This window comes from Mastigoproctus giganteus, chromosome 14, assembly GCF_048544385.1.
Source record: "Mastigoproctus giganteus isolate SK-2022 chromosome 14, ASM4854438v1, whole genome shotgun sequence".
Lineage (NCBI taxonomy): Eukaryota > Metazoa > Arthropoda > Arachnida > Uropygi > Thelyphonidae > Mastigoproctus > Mastigoproctus giganteus.
The window spans coordinates 57,154,136-57,177,859 of NC_143588.1; the positions used below are offsets into that span (position 1 = coordinate 57,154,136).

The 23,724-nt window shown below is 37.4% G+C and overlaps 1 protein-coding gene across 2 annotated transcripts in view; it reads right to left on the reverse strand.

The window, feature by feature from the left end:
- The window catches only part of row (zinc finger domain-containing protein relative of woc), a 287,029-nt gene that overhangs the window by 217,389 nt on the left and 45,916 nt on the right, over window positions 1–23,724 (reverse strand). For both annotated transcript variants that reach the window (XM_090389220.1, XM_090389221.1), the window contains exons 3-5: window positions 17,819–18,598; window positions 12,811–12,970; window positions 4,659–4,690 (exon numbers count right to left, since the gene is read on the reverse strand). In XM_090389220.1, coding sequence (XP_090245346.1) covers window positions 4,659–4,690; window positions 12,811–12,970; window positions 17,819–18,598 — 972 coding nt within the window. The remainder of the gene's footprint in view (window positions 1–4,658; window positions 4,691–12,810; window positions 12,971–17,818; window positions 18,599–23,724) is intronic.

Consider the following 23,724-nt stretch of genomic DNA (forward strand, 5'->3'; position numbering starts at 1 on the left):
TCCTACTGCAATAGCATACTGTGATTACTGTCATTAACAACCCTGCCAACCTTTTTATCATCTGCAAACCTTGACATTAAGCCTGATATAGCTTCATCAATATCATTGATAAATACAGAAAACAACAATGGACCCAACAATGAACCCTGGGGGGATTCCACTAATACCATTAATCCATGAAGAGCAGTGTCCATTGATTACCACTCTCTGTCTTCTCCCACTCAACCATCCTTTTATCCATTGTAGCAACTTGTCCTTAATACAATACTGCTCCAATTTGTACAGTAGTCTTCCATGTGCAACAGTATCAAAGGTTTTCCTGAAATCCAAGTATATGATATCAAAATTGTTTTTTTGCACCCAGTGCCTTTGTGACCACCCAATAGCATCCAATTAATTTGGTCAGACAAGACTTCCCCTTAACAAATCCATGCTGTGTCTGAATTATTACTGCAGTCTTGTATAGATGATCCTGCAATGCTTCTTTATGATTGCTTTAAGGAAAATAATATTGCAAACTTTGCCATCTTCAGAAATGTTGAGTCAAAGTTTTGTTTATAACAATGGTACTGCTTTTTACAAATGATTCTCAAGAGCATTTCCAAAGCTTCACTAGAAAGAAAAGATCCGAACACTCCCCCCTCCCTTTTTTTTTCACCTGGCTGAATATTCTTTCATACTCAGCATTGCTATGAGGATTTCTTGAAGTGCCAAAGAGGACTTACTTCCCCAACTTTTTTTTTGAAAGAAAAAAAGTTTCTTTCATAGATAGTCAGCTGACTATCTATGAAAGAAAGTCAGCTGACTGCCAAACTAGTCCACATTTTAACAAATTTATTCATAAAGTCAGATGATTTTTGCTATGAGTGTATTAAATATTTCAAGCTGTAGCAATTCACTGAATTGTATCACCATAGTATTGGCAGAAATCCACTAATTCTTTTTTAACACAAGTGTTTTATAAAAATACTTGTTATCTATATATAAAATACTTGTTGTCTGGCTAAGTTTGCCACAAATGCTGTGGTATTATTGATCAGTTCAAACTCCATCAACTTGTTTTGACCATCTCTATATTCATCTCTCACTGGCCTTTCATAATTGTGATTAATAAGAAAGGCAGTCTTTACTAATTTATTGACAGAGCAGGCAGCATTCAGTCTGGTTTTTCTAGAATCTATCCACAACGTGACTTAGAAGAATTAAGCATTGCATACATTTACTTTCTTTGAAAATAATTTTTTAATGATATTAGTTTTAATAAGCTTAAAGTTCTTTTATTAATCATTACTGCTTTCTAAATTGAAAGAGGGTATCATTGCTGAGTCGTAACATATGCACTGCACAAGAAATGAAGAATAAAGTTTACTTTCCCCCCTCTTGTTAAGGCTAACTGAAAACATTTATGAAAATTATTCTCAGGTTTATATTGTCTTTATATTCTCAGGTGTGTGAATGTCTTCTTATTTTCATATTCAATGAAAATAAGAAGACATTCACAAAATTTAAAAAAATCAAATTTCAATATATAGGAATTCCCCGACTTATGGAAATTCGACTTTACGTAAGTTTTTGCCAGCCAGTGCAAACTTTAAAAAATCGTGGAAACGTATTTTGCATCACGTATAAATAAATGTAGGTATCATAAAAATATCATAATGTGAACCCAATAACACAGATTTTTTTTTTTTTTTCTGTAATTCATTCCAAGTCCTTGGAAGTTGAATATAACTAAGAATAAATCGTTATTGTACAATAAAGATATTATTAAGCTATCAATAAGCTATTTATCTCTATAAAAGATCATATATTTATAATGGAAATTGCACTACCCTTTCATCGTTATCATATGTTCCCGTTATAAGAATCAATTTTGAACGCCTTTGTGATATTTTTCTAAAGGGAAGTTTCTAGAGGTCATGGCCAAAAAACAGTATGCACTTTCTGGTTTATTGGGATTTTCTGTTAGTGCATCTAATTATAAACGGGTAGTAAACTCGATCTTAATTAATTTGCGATAATACCGATAACTGCAATTATGTGGGTTTTTGTACTATTATGGACGCCATATATTTGGATCTTAGAAAGGCTTTTGATACTGTTGAACATGGAAGACTGCTGCACAAATTGGAGCAGTGTGGCATTGGAGGCAAATTGCTGCTATGGATAAATGGCTGGTTGAGTGGGAGAAGACAGATAGTAGTAATCAATGGACACTACTCTTCATGGACTAATGTTATTAATGGAGTCCCCCAGAGTTTAGTGTTGGGTACAATGTTGTTTTCTGTATTTATTAATGATATTGAAGATGGTATATCAGGCTTAATATCTGAGTATGCAGACGATCAGCAGGGTTGTTGATGACACTAATGACAGTAAGCTACTGCAACAGGATCAAGAAAAGTTGAGCAGATGGGCTGAGAGGTGGCAACTGAAGTTTAACAATAACAAATGTAAAATACTGCATAAGGGAAGCAGTAACCCCAGAGTAACGTATCAACTGTGTGATACTACACTGACAGTGGTAGAGAATGAAAAGGACCTTGGGGGTAATTGTGCAGGCAGATATGACGTTTTCTGAGCAGTGCAGATGGTCTGCAAGAGTAGTTCATGGTGTCTTGTCAATGATATACAAGAATTTTTATAGTAGGGATAAGGAGGTGATTATCCCCTTGTATAAGGCAATGGTCAGGCCACACCTTGAGTACTGTATACAGGGCTGAAGGCCTGATTTTAAGAAGAATGTAGAGCTGCTGGAACGAGTACAGAGAAGGGCAACAAGATTAGTGAAGGGAACAAAGGGTTGCTCTTACAAAGAAAGGCTTAACTTTTGCAAATTACAGTGTCTGGAGACTAGGCAACTGTGAGGTGATCTGATTGAGGTGTATAAAGCCTTGAATGGTTTGAGCATGCTCAATGCTGATGTAATTCTTCTTCTTGCTCAGAATAATCACCTGAAAGGTCATAAATTCAAATTGAGGAAATACAGTTGTAGGATAGACGTGCAGAAGTTTGTCTTTAGCCAGCGAGTGGTTGACTGCTGGAACAAACTTCCATGTGTCGTTGTAGAAGTTGATAGCTTTAAATAGATTCAAAGCAGAACTAGACGAACATTTGAAGCGAGTAGATGGGTGAAATGAGAAGGGTTTTTTTTTTTTGCTGATGCTATATAAGCTTTCTTTCTTTCATCATGTGCCTTTACTAATGCTAATGCCTAGGAAAATCTTTGTATTGGTGTTTGCAGGTAGTATGAGATTGCAATATTTATTGCAATTTAAAATTTTATGGCTGAAAAAACATACAAGTGAACAGCACATGGATAATAATCCATGTGCTTTCACATATATCACATAGCTTCTACTGCATTAAGTATAGAATTTAGTCTGACAGATTTGAAATACATTGATGGATTGGGTACAAAGTTACAGGAAACTTTCTACTCTCTCACACGATCAATGCTAAGAATTCGGAACTATGTCCACTCAAAGACAAATACCATTATCTGCAGTTCCCCCTCAATCATTAATATCTTTTTTAAATTATGTAGCACCACCTAAACAGGCAAATCTACTATGCATTTAAAAATCTGAGACAACACCAGAACAGATGTTTTCAAGCTTACTGTCTTCCCATCAGCCATAAAGTGGCTGATGGGAAGTCCAGCTGATGAGGAGCCAGTAAACTTCAAAATAACTGTGATGGCAGTGTCTTAGAATTTTAAATGCATAACCGATTTGTCCAGTCAGGTGATGCAATGCAATTTAAAAAGATATTAACAATTTAGGGGAACTGTGGATAATGATATTTGTCTTTAAGTGGACATCACACCAAGATTTAGCTCTGAATTAGCATTAGTAGAGATATACGATACAAGAAAGCAAGCTTATGTAGCATCAGCCAAAAAAAAAAAAAAAAACCTTCCCATTTTACCCCTCCGTTCCAAATGCCAGTCCAGCTCGGCCTTAAATTAATTTAGGCTATCAACTTCCACAACAAAACACGGAAGTCTATTCCACCAATCAACTAACCACTGGCTAATGGCAAATTTGCGCACATCTATTCTACAACTGTCTTTCCTCAATTTGAATCTATGCTCTTTCAGGTTCTTAATCTGAGCAAGAGGAAGAATCCCAACAGCATTCAGCTTGCTCAACCCATTCAAGGCCTTATATATCTCATTCAGATCATCTTGCACATGCCTACTCTCCAGGCACTGAAATTGGCAGAAATTAAGCCTTTCTTGGTAAGAACACCCCCTTTGTTCCCCTCACCAGTCTTTTTGCTCTTAATTGTACTCATTCTAGCAACTCTACATCCTTCCTAAAATGAGGCCTCCAGACCTGTACACAGTACTCTAGGTGTGGCCTGACCATTTCCTTGTACAACGGGATAATCAACTCCATGTCCCTGCTAGCAAAATTCCTATATATCATTGACAAGACTCCATGACCTGCCCTGGCAGCACAGGGAACAAAAAGTTCCCCGTGATTGTGTATCCAATGCAGTAATGCACTGTGGATCTGTCAGATTTTGTTTTCTGCACTAAAGTATCCTGTGCCATCCTATATTATTATAAAATTTGGTGTTAATAATCAGCATACTTTGTAGGAATATTTAGAAAAAGATTTACAAGTTGATTTTATTTTTAAAATATTTACCTGAATAAGCTGTCGGGGCGTTGCTGGTGCACCTGAAAAAGGTTGAAAATTAATGCATTTTTAATAATTTGATACTTGACTAAAAAATGAATAGAAAATGCTTAGAAAACGGTACTCACCTTGTATAAATCTGCAATAAATTTTTTTGGTAGATGGTGGTTAAATTTAGGTTGGAAGAAGCATTAAAAAGAACTAAGGTGGGGAATGGGGTGAAAATATTTTAAACAGAGCGCAAGGAAGTAGAAATGCAGATCTCCAATCCTTGGTTGTCATAAAGAAGTTAAAAGATGTAAATGAAAAAAAAAAAAAAAAAAAAGAAAAGAGAGAAGACTGGTGGTGCCAATAGTCGTTACGAGGGACTTTCGTAAGTAAACCATCATCAGTTGGCATATGGAAGAGAAGTGAGCGCGTGTTGTATTTAAAAGTTTATCTAAACTCCCATGATGCTCTTTTTGACACGTGGGAACTTTAGCCGCGAGAGGTTCCAAGCCTGTGAAAGGTTGAAGGAAGTTTAGCATTAATAATGTTGAGATCGGAATGGTGTCGGTACCATTCAATGGTGCGGGCTTCATATTGAAGAATTCTGTAGCTCGATCTAAGTTTAATAAAAGTGATGGCAGAGTCAATAAGGAGGGCGGTTGTGGGTTTGAGCATGGGTTGTTAACTCAGTGCAGGATTGACTTGTCTTGAAACTGTTGAAGTGGTAGCATGCGCAGGTATTAGAAGTTGTGGAGGAACCGAATTTGGTGGTAGTGCTGCCGATGTAACAGGTGTCACAGTTTGGTTGGCATTTTATGAGATATATTATGTTATTGAGATCATTGATGGGATATTTGTGCGTATCTTTATAAGAATTAAATAGGGAACCTAGTTTATTGTAAGTGGAGAAGGTGAGGGAGATGTCGGTATCTTTGAATGTACGTCGGAACTGTGCTGCGAGTTCACTATGGTAAGGGAGAACTATGCGAGTATTTGTCTTGTGACTGTGTCTGGTGGGGTTATTAATACTGTTTTTAACGGTGGATGTTGTGTGTTGGATGAGCTGAGGGGGGGTAGCTCCTGGCTATGAATTTAACAAAAACACCCCCCATGTTGACTCTGCCATCGCTATTATTAAACTTAGATCGAGCTACAGAATTCTTCAATATGAAGCCCTCACCATCGAATGGTACTGACACCATTCCGATCTTAACGTTATTAACGCTAAACTTCCCTTCAACCTTTCACCGGCTTGGAACCTCTCATGGCTAAAGTTCCCACGTGTCAAAAAGAGCATCATGGGAGTTTAGATAAACTTTTAAATACAACACGCGCTCACTTCTCTTCCATTTGCCAACTGATGACGGTTTACTTACGAAAGTCCCTCGTAACGACTATTGGTCTTCTCTCTCTCTTTTTTTTTTTTTTTTTCATTTACATCTTTTAACTTCTTTATGACAACCAAGGATTGGAGATCTGCATTTCTACTTCCTTGTGCTCTGTTTAAAATATTTTCACCCCATTCCCCACCTTAGTTCTTTTTAATGCTTCTTCCAACCTAAATTTAACCACCATCTACCAAAAACATTTATTGCAGATTTATACAAGGTGAGTACCGTTTTCTAAGCATTTGCTATTCATTTTTTAGTCAGATTTATCACGGTATTATAAGGTTACTATAATTTCACTATTGAATTTGATACTTATACCACTTTTAGAGGTGAATTTGTGTGGTTGAAAATATAAAATTTCAGATTTCAGATTATTTTTTCCATTATATAGATCAGGCCTGGGCAAACTTTTTGGCTGAAGGGCCACATTAGGAATTCAAAAAGAAGGCGGGCCGCACGTAAAATACCATTTTTAGATATATATTGTTTGTTATCATGAAGAAGAAATATAACAAAAAATTATTCTCTAACAACCAAGAATTTAATGAGATTAGTATTAGTATTAGTATTAGTAACGGCCGTATGGTGCAAGAAAGCCTATGGCTTATGCTGCACCAGCCAAAAAAAAAAAAAAAAAAAAAAATCCGAACAAAACAATGATAAAAACAAAAATTAAATAAATAAATAAATAATAATAATTAATAAATAAATAAAAATAATAAAATGAAATTAAAAATTAAATAAAAATGAAATTAAAAATTAAATAAAAAGGAAATTAATCCTATCATCCTATGCGCTTCCCTTACCCGAAAGTACTATCCAGATGACCTTTGAATTTCCCCAAACTGTCGGCCTCTACCACCCATGAAGGCAACTTATTCCAGTAATTTATAACTCGCTGGCTAAAATAAAACTTCCTACAGTCCAATCTAAACATTTCCCCGCGTAACTTGAATTTATGTCCCCTAGTTCTAGCATCATTTATAACCTTGAAAATTTTGTCCTCATTCATTTTACTGATGCCTCTCAGAGCCTTAAACACCTCAATCAAATCTCCCCTAAGGTGTCTAGTTTCCAAACTCTGCAACCCACATATTCGAAGTCTTTCTTCATACGGACGCCCTTTTGCCGATCTCACCAGGCGAGTTACCCTTCTTTGCACCCTTTCAAGAAGCTCGATGTCTTTCTTTAGGTGCGGTCTCCATACTTGAACACAGTATTCCAAGTGTGGTCTAACATAGGCCTTATATAATGGGATTATCACGTCCCTATCTCTACTTGCAAAAGTTCGATAGATCATCGATAGGACACCATGGGCCTTCCTTGCAACCTGTTTACAATGCTCAGAGAATTTCATGTCTGACCGTATCGTAACACCCAAGTCCCTTTCCTCCAGTACTGGGTTTAGTTGAACTCCACCAAGTGAATAAGTTATTTTGGGATTACTGTTTCCCAGGTGTAATACCTTACACTTTGTTGGATTAAAGCACAGCTGCCATTTTTCTGACCATTCTTGAAGTCTATCTAGGTCTCTCTGAAGAAGCTCAGCTTGACAGTGATCATTAACTACTCTACCAATTTTAACATCATCTGCATTTTTAGACATCACGGCCTCTATCCCTTCATCAATGTCGTTTATGAAAATTAAAAACAACAGTGGTCCTAATACTGATCCTTGGGGAACCCCACTTCTTACATCAACCCAATCTGAGGAATAGCCATTTATCACAACCCTCTGCCTCCTGCCCTGAAGCCATCCTTCTATCCATCTAAGGATTTTTCCAGTGATTCCAACCTGTTCCAGCTTATAAAGCAACCGCTCATGTGGGACTGAGTCAAAAGCTTTGCTGAAATCTAAATAAACAATGTCGAAATTATTCCCTAAATCCAGCTCGTGAGTGACCCTTTCGAAATAGCGAACCAGATTTGTTAAACATGATTTTCCCTTTACAAAACCATGCTGAGTATCCTTGAGAATTTCAATTCGATCCAAATGATCCTGAATTCCACCCTTGATCAATGCCTCCATGATTTTCCCTACTACTGAAGTCAGACTGACAGGTCGATAATTTCCCACTTCACTTTTAGAGCCACCCTTATGTATGGGATGGAATGGAACTGTTTTACATCTTTTAACATTTTTTTTAATTTCGGGTGTTAATTTTGTAGTTGAGATTCTTAAAACTGCTCGTAAATGTTCATCGGTGATGCTTGATCGTAAAGAATTTTTATTTAGATTCATGTTGGAAAATGTTTGTTCACATATGTAGGTTGATCCAAAAATAACCAACATTTTTCGGGGAAAATCTTTAAGTTCGTCGAATTTGTCCGAATTAAGAGTATTGGAAAATTTACAGATTTCCTCACGACGGTGCAATTCCCTTAAATCGGTATCACACTGCAGATTTATAATCTGAAGCTGTAGTTCACTCGGTGCACTATCAGTTTCTATTGAAAATGGGCCACGCACTATTGCCAAACTTGTCTCAATTTTTCGGAAGTCGCCAAATCTTCGTGAAAAGTTGTCATTCAAAACGTTGATAATTTCACAATATTTTTCAAATTTATTTTCTGGAATCTTCAGCAACTTCATGGTTGGAAAGTGGTCTACCTTGTTAATCAATAAATGTCGAAGGAACAACTGGAGTTTTAATTTAAATCCGTTCAAACTTTTTACCATATCATGGTCGTATAAATTTTTCCCATGTAACACGGTGTTGAAAGTATTTAAGTGTGTCACGATGTCCAGGGTAAACGCAAAATCACAAATCCAGTTATCAATTAATTCGGGAAAGTCCATAATATTTTACAGTTTTAAAAATAGAATGATGTCATCTTTAAGATCCCATACACGCCGAAGAACTTTTCCTAAGCTAAGCCATCGAATTTGGCTATGATAAGGAATATCTGTGTACTCAGATTCAATATCTTGGAGAAAATTAACGAATTGTCTGTGTTTCAGGCCTTTCGATCGTATTAAATTTACTAGTTTAATAATACAAGATGTGACATGTTCAACTTTTAACACATTTTTACATAATACTTGTCGATGTATAATACAATGAATTGTAATTAAATTATAATCGGGATAATTTTCACAAATTTTATCCTGAATTTTCTTTAACGCTCCAACATTTTTATCTGTCAAGCTTGGTGCTCCGTCAGTTGTTACGCTTACCATTTTGTTCCATTGTAAATTATATTTTGTTAAGCATTTTTTGACTTTTTCAAATATATCAGCTCTTTTGTTTGGTCTTTAAGAGATTCAATTGAAAGAAGCTCTTCAATAATTTAATTGGCATCATATTCGGAATGATTAGCAGTGAAAGGCTTTTAATATTGTACTCTTTCAACACAGACACTCTCCCAGCAGATGAGATAAATAGGCTTGTTATTTATTTTAGCAAAAAAATATTTTGTGTTCCACTCTTCATTGAAGACACGATGCCGTTGTTGAATTTTTCGCTTATTATTCATTTTTAAAAGGGCATAAATATTATTTTTATTGCTACTGGAACCAAATATAATAACCGAAGATAATGCAAAAAAACTAACCGCGGGTGACGGATGACCGTCAGAGAAACCAGATTGGAACTGCGGCCGGTCAGCAGTCCTATCCTATTACTCCGCCACCGCAGCAAAGCCGTTGTCGTCATCACCGGCTGTCTGTTACCGTAGTTTTGCGCAGTTAGTTTATAATCGCAAATTATACTGTTATAAAAGTGCCCGTTGGCTCGCACCGGTTCGCGCACAATTTCAAATTCTATCAATTTAAACAATACAGAGATGATAAAACAATTTACAAGTCGACAAATTCTATAATATATTACATATACAAATTTATTTTTCAAAAAGGTGTCGCAAAAGGCATCATCATCAGCCATTTTCAATCCACTGCAGGATGAAGGCCTCTCCAGCACCTTTCCAGTTCCTTCTGTTTTGAGCACTGGCCATCCATTTACTACCCACAAACTCATGAATTTCATCTATCCATCTCTGCCTTTGTCTTCCAGGTTTTCTTCTAGCTCTTCTTGGGTACCATTCTGTTATTTTCTTAGTCCATCTGTCATCATGTCTTCGAGCTATGTGTCCTGCCCAAGACCATTTTAGTTCTTTAGTTTTGATAAGAATGTCCTTTACTTGAGTTTGCTGCCTAATCCATGTGTTTCTCTTCTTATCTAACAGTCTGATTCCCAATATAATTCGTTCCATTCTTCGCTGTGTAGTTCTCAGCTTCTCTTCCATTCTTTTGGTGAGTGCCCAAGTTTCACTTGCATAAGTCATGGTGGGGAGTATACATTGGTTCATTATTTTACGTTTCAGACAAACTGGGATATTGCTCTTCAGTATGTGACTATATTTCCTGAATGCTATCCATCCAAAATTTATTCTTCTCTTGACTTCCAGCCATTTATCATTATTACAGCTAATAACATGTCCCAGATAAGTATATGACTCCACCTTTTCAATTACTGCTCCTTCAATCATTATTTCCCCTTCTGTGGCATACTTGTTCATCATTACTTTTGTTTTAGCCATATTCATCTTTAGTCCAAAATCCTTACTAACTGTGCATAACTGATTAAGATTTTCCCCTAATTCTTTGGGATCGTGGCTTATGACCACAATGTCATCTGCAAATCGTAAATGGTTTAGGTACTCTCTGTTCACACTGACTCCTTTCTGCGACCAGTCTAATCTTCTGAAAGCTTCCTCAAGGGCAGCAGTAAACAGCTTTGGAGATATTGTGTCTCCTTGTCGAACTCCTTTCTCCACTTTAAATTTCCAACTGTCTTTGTCTAGTCTAATAAAGGAGGTAGCACTCTCATATATTTTCTTCAAAATCATAATATATGGGGTATCTATGCCTTGTCTTTCCAGTGCCTGAAACATTGCCTTATGCTGTATGGAGTCAAATGCCTTTTCATAATCCCCAAATGCCAGGCATAATGGTATTTTATATTCATTTGCTTTCTCCATTAGCTGTGATATTACGTGAAGGTGATCCATAGTTGAGAATCCTGTCCTAAAGCGAGCTTGCTCTTTTGGTTGATTCTCATTAAGTATTCTTTCTAATCTGTTAGTAATGACCCTTGTGAACAACTTGTAGATGTGGGATAACAAGCTAATTGGTCTATAATTTCCAATTTATCTCCTATCTTATGCAGCAAAACTATGATTGCATTATTCCACTGCTTAGGTGTCACGCCTTTTGTAATGCACTTTGTGAAGAGCCTTGCCAGTTTTTGTATTATGTCTCTTCCTCCCAATTTTAACAACTCTACAGTAACTTCATCTTCTCCCGGGGCTTTCTGATTCTTCATTTTCTTCAATGCTGTTGTTGTTGTTGTTATTTTGGTTTTTAGGAGCATTAGCAACTAAGTCCATATTGCTCCGGGGATATGCGGTGGTCATTCCCTGACCTTTCCGCATCCTCCGTATTTGGTGTTCACGGGCTCGAACCCCGGTCTAATCAAGAAGCGTGTGCTATGCACTTCTGCTCCTGCCCACCTGGCTACGGAGGCGCCCCTCTTCAATGCATGTTCTACCTCATCAGGAAGAATATCGGGTATGTCGTATGTGTTGCTACTTTGCAATCCATCTTCCCCACTGCTGGCATCATTCCCTCGCTCCTTGTATAATTCTCTATAGTAGTCTTCTGCTATTTGAATTATGCCTTCTCTGCTGTTTATAAGTACACAGTTTCAGTATCATTTGTCTTTCTGTATTACTGCTCATGCTGCTGATTTAAATCCTTTGTTTTCCCTTAATGCTTGTTCTACTTTTCCTGTGTTAAATCTTCTTATGTCCTCTCTGAGTCTCTTTCTAATGGCTTTGCATAACTCAGTATACTCAATTTTCTCCCTGTCAGTGTTTTTCTTGCTTTTCATTTGTCGTCTTCGGTTCATCATGACAAGTGTTTCTTGACTAATTTTTTCTTCTTTGGATTTCTTTTTCCCTATAGGTTTCTTGGGCTTTATCACTTTCAGAAAGCTGTAATATTCCTTGTCGATATCTTGGTCCTGAGCAGTCTACAGAAGCTCAAACTTGTTCTTAAGTTCCAGTACATATTGCTTTTTCTCCTCCTCTGTTATCTCAAAGACCTTTGTATTATTTACTCGAGTCAGTTTTTTCCTTTCCTTTCCTACATCTATATCAAGTGTACATCTTACCATTCTGTGATCACTTCCAACATTTACCTTATTCAGGACGGTAACATCATTCACAATATATCTTCTATTAGTGAGGATGAAGTCGATTTCATTAGTTGTTAATCCATTTGGACTCTTCCGTGTCCACTTTCTGTTCACCTTTTTCTTGAAAAAAAGTGTTCATTACTGACAGTCCTTGAGATTCTGCAAAAACCACAAGTCTTTCACCTCTTTTATTTCTTTCACCAATTCCAAAATTTCCTATAGTTCCTCTTTCTGCGCTGTTTTGCCTTTTTCCAACCTTAGCATTGAAGTCCCCCATAATAATAGTGTAGTGGTGTTTCTGCTCATCTAGAAGACTCTCAATTTCGGTGTACATTTCTTCAACCTCTTCATCATCATGGCTTGATGTTGGTGCATAAATCATTATAACCTTTAGCTTGTACCTCTTAGAAATCTTGATTATTAGTCTTGACACCCTTTTTTCGAAAATACAATTAAAGCTCGCGGGCCGGATGTGGCCCGCGGGCCATAGTTTGCCCGGGCCTGATATAGATGGAAAAATAAATTTATAGCCATTAACTTAAACCAACTGAAATAAAATACACATTAGGAACAAAGCTTTCTTACTTGGTGCTGGTTTTGCTGCATTTGGCAAAATTGTTGTATCACCAGGCAATGTTCCCACCACAACACCAGTTCTAGAATCAACAAGAACTTTGTATGATAAAGAAGATGCTGTTGAATTCTGCTGCGTCTGAATGGGTGTTGTTGATGGTGCTAAATTAGACTGGTAAAGAGAACATTCAGATTAAACATTTTTATAAAAATATAAAAAGGAAACAAGAAAAATACACAAATAAATATATATAATATCGGTGTCTACACCATAGTTCACCCATAAATTTAACTACATACATAGTGTAAAGGCATCGTTTAATTTTATCTCATATTGTGGCTGCCTTCACAACGAGATACCAGGTATTGCACTACTTTGAATAAATAATGCTCCTCTAGTAGAGGAGACTACTGTTATTTATTCTCCAGTGGACACCACCACTCAGAAGGCACCGTTTCAAAGCTACTTGGCTTCATCATTAGTGGGCGGGCAGGTACCCTGGTAATGCAAACATGCCATCACAGTTGCCAAGTCGTTCCACAATATCTAAGAAATACTGTTCAGGGTTCAGACCTAAATGAATGTCAGATGAATTAATGAGGCTCATGACAAAGAAGAAAAATGTATGGGATGCATATAAATTATCAGGTGACACAGAAGCCTATGGCAGATATAAGCTTGTCTGTAATCAAGTCACAAAGGAGGTTAGGCAGGCGAGGGCAGATTATGAGAAATCTTTGGAAAAGGACGCAAAGAAAAACAGCAAAGAGTTCTTTACTTATGTAAACTCTATAAGGAAAGGGATGAATCAGTTTGGACCACTTAACATAGATGGGTTGACTATTGATGATCATGCTCAAGTAGCTGATAAACTCAGTGAGTATTTTGCATCTACATTCACACATGAGAAGTTATTCAATGAGGGGTATGCCAGAGGTTTATCAAACTCTAACAGGGAGCTAAGTGATTCTGTAATAACTGAGAACAAGGTAGAGGAGAAATTGTTGAAGTTAAACATAAAAAAGGCACCTGGGATGGACGGGATTGATCCGGTTATATGAAAGGGGGCAGCAAAGGAAGTAAGCAAACCCTTAGCCATAATTATGAGAGCTTCCTTGGACTCAGGGATTACCCCATGGATTAGAGGTGCACAAATATATAACCAATTCACAAAGGGGGTTCAAAAGGTGACACAAGTAACTATGGATCAGTTAATTTAACTTGTGTTCCGGGGAAAATAATGCAGTCACTGGTTAAAGAAGCATTGCAGGATCATCTAGACAAGACTGCAGTAATAGTTAAGACACAGCATGGGTTTGTTAAAGGGATATCTTGTCTGACCAATTTGATTGGATACTATGATGTGGTCACAAAGGAACTGAATGTCAAAAATAATTTTGATATCATATACTTGGATTTCAGGAAACTTTTTGATACTGTTGCACATGGAAGACTGCCGTAAAAATTTGAGAGGTGTAGCATTAAGGGTAAGTTGCTATAATGGATAAAGGGATGGTTGAGTGGGAGACGACAGACAGTCGTAATCAATGGACACTGCTCTTGTGGACAAATGTTATTAATGGAGTTCCCCAGAGTTGTCTTGGCCCATTGTTGTTTTATGTATTCATCAATGATATTGATGAAGGTGTATCAGGATAAATGTCCAAGTTTGCAGATGATACAAAGGTTGGCAGGGTTGTTAATGACAGTAAAGACAGTATGCTACTCCAACCGCATTCCGCAGAACTCTACGTAAGTTGGAATTTCCCCCATGCTTGTGCAGCACTCGCAACTGTGCTCGCTGAATTGATTGAATCAAAAAAGAAATGTTCGACGAACTTTTGAATAGAATTATTTATTCAACTTTTTATCTCATGCGCAGGAAAAATTACAAGAGTGTGCAATTTAAAAAATTTAAAAATTATAAAATTACAAAAAAAAAAATGAGACAGGCATAACGTCAGTGGGTTTTAACTCTCTAGCATCGTTGCCAGAATTGACGTCTTCAGCTAATAAGTATGCTGCTGCGGAGGTTGACGGCTCTGGAGATTTAGAAGGGGTCGGCTGCTCGATCTTACGAAAGAACATATTAATGGATTACTGGACGGTGGCTTTTTTCTTTTCATTGCAGATTTCTTTGTAGCAAGCAAGCATATTACAAAAGCAATTACAAAAAAAAATTTATCCCTACAGATGCAAAACTTACATAAAGTTGAATTTGCGTAAGTCGAGTATTAGGTAAATTGGGGAGTTCCTGTATAAAGCATAGGTTCCCAAAGTGTAGATGACATAATTGTTTTTTTCTTCTTCTTTTTTTTTTGCCAGGCATGAAGTGTTCTTTATTTTTTTCTATTATTTGTATTTTTTTTTCATATTTTATTTCTTTGAGATTAAATGTATTGAGAAATATATTGAATTAAAAAGTATTAGAAAATGAAATGCACAAGGCATAATTTCTATGGGTTTAGGTAATTAACTATATAATATTGGTGTAGATACACCATAGTTTACCCATAAATTCGAACTATGTATGTAGTGTAAAGGCATCATTTTAATTGTATCTGATATTGTGGCTACCTTCACACAACGAGATAGCTAGTATTGCACTACTTCGAATAAATAACAATTCTGTAGTGGAGAAGACTACTGCTATTTATTTTTAGTGGATATCACCACCCAGACGATCGTTTCGAAGCTAGTTGGCTTCATCATCAGTGAGTGGGAAGCGTTATTTAATTGAAGTAGTGCAATAGCAGCTATCTTGTTGTGAAGGCAGCCACAATATGAGATACAATTAAAATGATGCCTTTACACTACATACGTAGTTCAAATTTATGGATAAACTATGGTGTATCTACACCAATATTATATAGTTAATTACCTAAACCCATGGAAATTATGCCTTGTGCATTTCGTTTTCTAATACATTATTATTTATGCACCATTTGGCATCTCTCATATTGTGGAAATAACTTCGCAACTGTGATGGCATATTGCATTACCGGGGTACCTACCTACCCACCAATGATAAAACTTCGAAACGATCGTCTGGGTGGTGGCATCCACTAAAAATAAATAACAGTAGTCTTCTCTATTAGAGAAAACTTATTTATTCGAAGTAGTGCAATACCGGCTATCTTGTTGTGAAGGCAGCCACAATATGAGATACAATTAAAACGATGCCTTTACACTACATACATAGTTCAAATTTATGGGTAAACTATGATGCATCTACACCAATATTAAATATTATATAATTGATTTATAAAAGCATGTACAGCCACTCCCCGACTTACGTAAGGGTTGGGTTCCGTGGAACTCTATGTAAGTCAGAATTTCCCTAAATGCTTATGCAGCACTCGCAAATTTGATTGTAGCAAAAAAGAAATGTTCGATGAACATGTAAATAGAATTATTTATTCAATTTTTTTATCTCATGCACAGGAAAAATTACAAAAATTATAAAATTACAAAAAGAGAGAGAAGACAAGCATAATGTCAGCAAGTTTTACCTTTCAAGCATCGTTGCCAGAATTAACTCTCCAGCTGATAAGCACACCGCTGCAGAAATTAAGGGCTGTGGAGATTTAGAAGAGGTTTTTTCCAACACATCACAAAATTTCTCTGCAGCTGCAGAATTGGTACTGGCAACCTCACCATATACTTTAATGTTTTGGAAACCAGAGCGATGCTTGAACCTATTAAACCACCCATTGCTTGCCATTAACTTGGCTTAGGATTCACCGTACTTATCCTTAATATCTTCATAAATACCTCTTCCTTTTGCTTGAATTGCCATTGGAATCTGATTTTCCATCCATTTTATTAATAGCTTTTCCATCTTTGATATAGCATCTGAACACTGTTCTTAAATGCGTTGATCCTTTAACATGTTCTTTTATATGCACACTATCCCTTAAAATAGTATTCACTGTTGAAACAGCGAGGGCTAATTCCCATGCAATAGATGACAAACTTTGTCCTGCTTCATACTTTATCAATCATCTTAATTTCTAAATCAATTTTGTTTTGTTTCCTAGCACTGCCAGCACTTGCACTTTCCGTTGGTCCCTTTCTCTTCACCATTGTAATAAGTAAATAGGAATGAAGAGAAGATTCTGAAAATTTATTTATGTTTTTTATATGATTTAAGGTTTCAGTGAAAGGGAACTCATTTCCCCATACCGTAACGTAAAAACCCACAGAATTCCAGTTATCAGTATTATTGCAAAGGCAATAAGATCGAGTTTACTACTCGTTTATAATAGACTGCACTAACAGAAAAGCCCAATAAACCGGAAAGTACAAATGCTTTTATTGTTTTATGGTAGTGACCTCCAGAAATGTGTTTTAGAAAAATATCACAAAGGTATTCAAAATTGATTCTTATAACATATGGGCATCTCCATAGCCAGGTGGGCAGGAGCAGCAGTGCGTAGCACACACTTCTTGATTAGAACGGGGTTCGAGCCCGTGACCACCAAATACGGAGCAATATGGCCTTAGCTGCTAATGCTCCTAAAAACCAAATAACTAACTTATAACATATGATAACGATGAAACTGTAGTGCAATTTCCATTATAAAAATAACCTTTTAGCGAGATAAATAGCTTAGTTATATAACGAAAATTTCAACTTCCGAGGTCTTGGAATGAATTACCAAAAAAGCAACGTGTTATTGGGTTCACATTACGATACTGTTCGTAATGAAACATTACGAACAGTAATGTTTCATTACTGTTCCATATGTGCTGTGTTTCATTACTGTTCAGATTAAGAATAGTTCAAAAGACACAAAAATAAAAGGAAAGAATGAAGAGAAAAAAAAAAAAAAACTATTTCTTCATCTGCTAACATCTTTCATCATATTTATCTGAATAACTCCACTAATATTTTCAACTGAAGAAGGTCCTGTGTGAGAGCAAAACAGACAAAGCTGCTTTCAAGTGGCATAGCATTCAACTTCTCTAAAACAAAACATTTAGATTATAAAACATAATAAAGAAAACAGTACTCACATTCGTGGCAATAAGGATAGTCTGCTGCTGGGGAACAGTCCGAAGAACCTGTATGGCTGGTGGACTTTGATTCATAACTAAAGGCGATGACTGGAGCTGTACAGGAGCCTGAGTCATAACTACATTATTAGGTCTTGGCTGGACAGGGGCTACACTAGAAGTTCGTGGAGTGAGAATAACTGTAGTTGGTCTTCCAGGAGCAACTGGAGCAGGTCTTACAGGTCGCTGCGATAAAATTTGTGTAGGAGCTCGTGCAGACATTACCATGCCTAATCGAGTAGGAAACACGCCAGATGTATGGGAAGAAACATCAGAAATAACAGGAGACTGTACGTTGGAATTATTAACGATAGGAGGAGTAGAATTAATATTTGGAGTTGGCAAATCAGCTGTGGAATCTTCAGAAGAATCTGCTGGTGCATAGAATATTTTAGCATTGGAATTCTTAAGAGCTTTTAGTGTTTTCATTACCATATTATATTCAAGTTGTTCTTTAAGTAATGCTTCAACTTGTACTGATGACAGAAGTTCTTCCTGACATTCCATCAAAAGATCAAGTTCTTGATGATATCGTGAAATTGCATTAGAGTGGTGATGATTATTGTTAGTGATATTACTAATGGTGATGTTACTGTTATTAATATAATCCTGTTTTTCTCTCATCCTTTCTTCCTTTTTCGGGCTAACAAGTCCAAGTCCATATTTCCGAACAGTATTGGAAATCTTCTCAGCAGCCAAGCGAGCTGCACGCCTCGCAGATCTTGGCCTTTCTGCTTCCTCCTAAAAGTAAGATTAAGATTTAAAAAAATGAATTATTATGAATTTACACATGATCATACTTTAAATCGCAATAATAGTCATCAGCTGAACTATTAAAAAACAACAAATCCTTAAAAAAAAGTAAAGAAAAGAAAAGAAATAAAGAAAGAAAGAAAACCAAATACAAATTAAAGAAGGATAATTACTGTCTTTAGCTACAGTTAAATAACCTAAAAGGTTATTTTTGTCATTATACAAAAACTTGCTTATTTTTATTTTTTTATTTATTTATTTTTTTTTTAATGTGAACCCCAACCACGAGAGGTATTAGAACCTATAGTACTTAGTACCGTGCTTGGGTTGGAGGTTGGGAAGACGAAAGAAGATATTTGTTGACATTGGACTTGAACTTCTGTAGATTGTAATTTTCGGGAAATACGTATGAAGGAAGGTTGTTCCAGAAAATGGCAGATGAATGAATAAATGAGGAAGATGAAAAGTTGGTTCTGTGAATTTGAAGTTGGACAGTAAATGGATGTTGGCTGGTGGTGGCACGTGTTCAGACTGTTTTGAAAGAGAGAGCGGGAATTATAAAAGCCAATTCAGAAGAACAGTGTCCATGGAAGTATCTGTAGAAGAGGCATGCAGCAGAAACAGTGCGTCTATGAGAAAGCGAGTGGAGAGACTCTGATAGCGATGAATCATTAATTAACCTAACTGCCCGCTTTTGAATGGAATCAAGAAGCCTGAGAGAGGTTTTGGGGGCACCACCCCAGATGTGGGAACAATATTCCATGGCAGGGCGGATTTGTGATTTATATAGAGTGAGCAGCTGTTTGGAAGAAAAGTAATGCCGAGAGCGAAAGAGAAAACCAAGTTTTTTAGATGCAGAGGAAGCAATATTTGTAATGTGCTTGTGCCAAGAGAGATTAGAAGTCAGGGTAACCCCCAAAAGAGATATATCATTTTGCCTAGAAATCGGAGTGTCACTAAAGATAAGCATAGGAGCAGAAGAATCCTTTTCTGAGATAAAAGACAAGACTCAGTTTTAGAAGGATTGAAAGCAACTAAATTGTCTTTTCCCCACTGGAGAATTACCTGAAAATCGGAATTTAAGGAATTGGTAGCAGATTTTCGAGAAGTTGAAGCTGATTGAGCAGGACAAGGTTTCTCAAAATGGAAAGTTGAATGCAATCTGCTATCATCGGCAAAACTCTGGATAGGATTTACAGTCAATGGAAACAGGTCATTGATATACAAGAGGAAAAGAGGGGGGGAAAGAACTGAACCTTGGGGGACACCGGCATTAGTGGAGAAGATAGAAGACAGAGACCCATCTACCATCACCCTCAGTGAACGATCAGAGAGGAAAACTGGATAACCAATTACTAAAAAGAGTTGGCAAACCATAAGATGGAAGCATGTTTAGAAGACCTTTATGCCAAACACGATCAAAAGCCTTTGAGATGTCAAGAACAACTACTTGTGTTTCACCGAACCTTTCCATTGAATTAGACCATAAATGGGTAACGTAAGCCAGAATATCACCAGTGGATCGACACTGACGGAATCCATACTGGCAATCGTTGATCAGACGGAAGGTTTCTAGGTAGTTTAAGAGTTGGCGGTTAATTGATTTCTCCATTACTTTAGAAAGAGTAGAAGTAATTGCAATGGGACGATAATTGGATGGGAGGGATTTGTCACCCTTTTTAGGAACTGGCTGGATATGAGCAAATTTCCCAGCAGAAGGAAAAACACCTTTGGAATAAGAAAGTGAAAAAAGGCGGCAAAGAATAGGAGTAAGTTCAGGAGCACAGGTTTTGAGAACAAGTGGAGAAATACCATCAGGACGTAGAGCTTTTTTAGCATCAAGATTCGTCAAAATCCTTCTGATATCCTTTTGACGGAAGACCACAGGAGGCATTGAATGGAGCATATTGGGAATGGTGGGAGGTGTTTTTACCAAGATCATTTATTTATTTATTTCGTATGATGTGATCAATACACGAAGGAACCAGTTTTTTCTTGCTTCCTTCGTGTATCGTGGCCGGGATATCCAACCAACCGGTTGGTTCAGCACCATCGTGATATCCAGCCCTAGGCGGGAATCGAACCCGCGACCTTTGGGTTGCTAGGCAGGCACTTTACCTACCCAGCTAGCCCGGTCGGCACCAAGATCATTAATACATGAGCTGGAAGGAAAAAAAATGGGATGCTAGCAGGTAAGCTTTATCCTCGGCTGAAATGACAACAGAACCATCTGGTTTGGACAGAGGTAGGAGCAGAGATGGGCAAAAGTTGCGGCCAATAGCTTTGGCAAGAGACCAGAATGCTCGGCTACCATTAGGGCAAGAAGCAAGTTTTCTACTCTTAGCCTGTACAAACTCTAGTTTGGACTGATTAATAACTGCTTTACAATTGTTGCGAGCTTTGGTGTAGGCAGAAAATGAAACTGAAGAATTAGAAACAAGCCAATTACGATATGCAACATTCTTCTCTTGGACAGCCTTAGCACATTTATTGGAAAACCAAGGTTTAGATAAAGGACGAGACTTTAAAGTGGAGTGTGGGATAAAGGATTCCATTCCTGCAAGAATAATTTCACTGATACGATCTGAGCAAACGTTGACATCAGAAGTTTTGAAACAGTAATCCGACCAAGGAAAAGAAGAAAAGAAGTCTCGCAGGTCATCCCATTTTGCAATCTTGTAATGCCAAACAACACGAGGTTCGGAATAGCCATGAGATAAAGGTTCCATTGGAGAAGAGACAATCACCAAGTTGTGATCTGAAGTGCCTAAAGGACCTCTCACTTCGACCGTTTACTTAGAAGGGTTGTTTGTGAGAAAAAGATCAAGCGTATTGGCTGTATGATTAGGATTGTCTGGTATTCTTGTAGGTAAATGAACAATCTGTGCTAGGTCATTAGTAATTGCAAAAGCCTCAGCATTTCGACCTGCTGGGTCGGTGTGACTAGAAAACGTGAGCCAGCTGGAGTTGTGAACATTAAAATCACTAAGGAAAATTACCTCACTGTTAGGAAAGTTGGACTGGAGAAAGTCAAGTTGCAAAGAGAGGAAGTCAAAGAGCTCCAAGTGATTAGTGGAGTTGGGAGAACAGTAGAGACAACAGATGAATCTGACACAATGAGGTAGAGAGATTTTAAGCCAGAGAAGATCAAAGAGAGGAGATTCCAAATTGCCAAGTCTCTGACAGGGAATATCAGAACGGACATATGCACAAGTACCACCTTTGAGGCGAAAGGAATCATACAGTGAATAATTTGGGCATTTGAGATGAGCAGTAGTTGAATCAACCGATAACAGATTCTGTCAGAAAAAGTACATGGGGTTTGGCAGACTGCAAGTGGAAATGGACATCGTTGAAATTAGAATTGAGACCACGTATATTTGTGAAATGAATTAGGAAGTCCTTGGGAGGTTTAGATCTTTTCGCAGATAAGCTTGCTCTATTAGTTTGACAATTCATGGTGTATTCAATAGTAAGAAAAAGTGGGTGGGGCATGCTGTATGAAGTAATGAAATTTTTGGATATGGCATACATGTGGTAAGAATATACCCAGATCCTTGACATAACGTGACCTCGACAATGCTCCCCGCATACACAATACTCGGACTCCCTCCAGTCACTAACTGGCAGAGTAGAGGTAGCAAGATTATACACTAGCTGATCCGGAAGCCTCCTAGAGAGTTACCAATAGGTTCGGTCCGGTGTACTAACTAGCGGCCGGCCTGCGAACGCCATTTTAGAGCTGTACCCTCGAAATGTAAGGAATATTGGATCTCGCCACGACGTCCATCATAACCTCAAAAGTCATCAATCATACTGCATGATGGAAGAGATAGGGAAGGGTTGACCGGAACTTACCTCTAGAGACTAAACATGGGTTCCACCACTTCAAGCCTCCAATAAGCAAAGTGGTGGTATTTCACCGGTTGATGAGAGTCATCTACCACCTAGTACTGCCTGGTAACATAGAGGTGAGGCGTTCCTCCATGTGGTGTGGGCGCCACACCTCGACCCCTGCTTACGTTGGTTCACACCTGGGTGGTCACCCACCATGTACTTGTGCATGGAGGTTATACCCAGGATTACTAACAGTCCCACCATCGTGAAGGTGCAAGCAGAGGATTTGGCTGTCACAGACCATCCGGACATCGCTGAAATTGGGTCCACTTGACTTGAGTGTCACCCGAATATCAGTTCCATCAGCGTTTTAGACTCCCAGGTAGCAAGTACAGCTTGTCTGGCATATCTGAGAGAATGTCTGTGACAACCTCAAGGACCAACATTTATAACATAAAAACATAACACTGTCCAGGATATTCATTCTAAAATTAACACAGAGTAAGTTATTTATATATAATTTATTACTCTTTTTTATGGTAACTTCAAACATGAAAGATTACTGAAACCTTGAGAACTCTAGTGCCACGTTTGTTGAAAAGAGATTCAAATTTCTACAGATTACAATTTTTAAGAAAGTACATAACAATAACGAAAAGCTATGCCTTCTTTGGGGGTTAATTTGTAAAATGACGCTGATTAGGTGTTTGGAAGGAAAAGGCAGAATTACAAATGTGAATTCAGAAGAACAGTGCCCATGAGAATAATCCGGGAGTTAAATGAACACTGAATGATAGTGTGCATTTTTCAGAAAGAAAGGAGAGAGCACAAAATGTTAATTACACTAACTGCTCCCTTTTGGATTGAGCTGAAGTATTTTTGGGAAGTTCTGAGGGTGATACCTCCAGATGTAAGAACAAAACTCATTGGAAGGGTGGATTCATGATTTGTAACTAGACAGCTGTTTAGAATAAAAGTGGTGCCAAGAACAAAAGAAAAAGCCTAGTTTTTTCAATGCAATGGAAACCAACTTGTGAATGTGGTTATACCAAGAAAGGTTAGAACAAATTTTCTCAATTGCTTGTCTGTGATGTTTTTCTGGTCATCAAACTTTTATTGTCATATTCTATATCTATTGGACTATCTAAATGCACATTTGCATAGTACAAATTATATCATATTGAGGAATTCTACCCCCAGGTAGAGTTCCTCAGTATGATACAATCTGGTTTTTCCAGTGGTACAGTTTCATCTCCCATGGTCACGTTATAGAACTC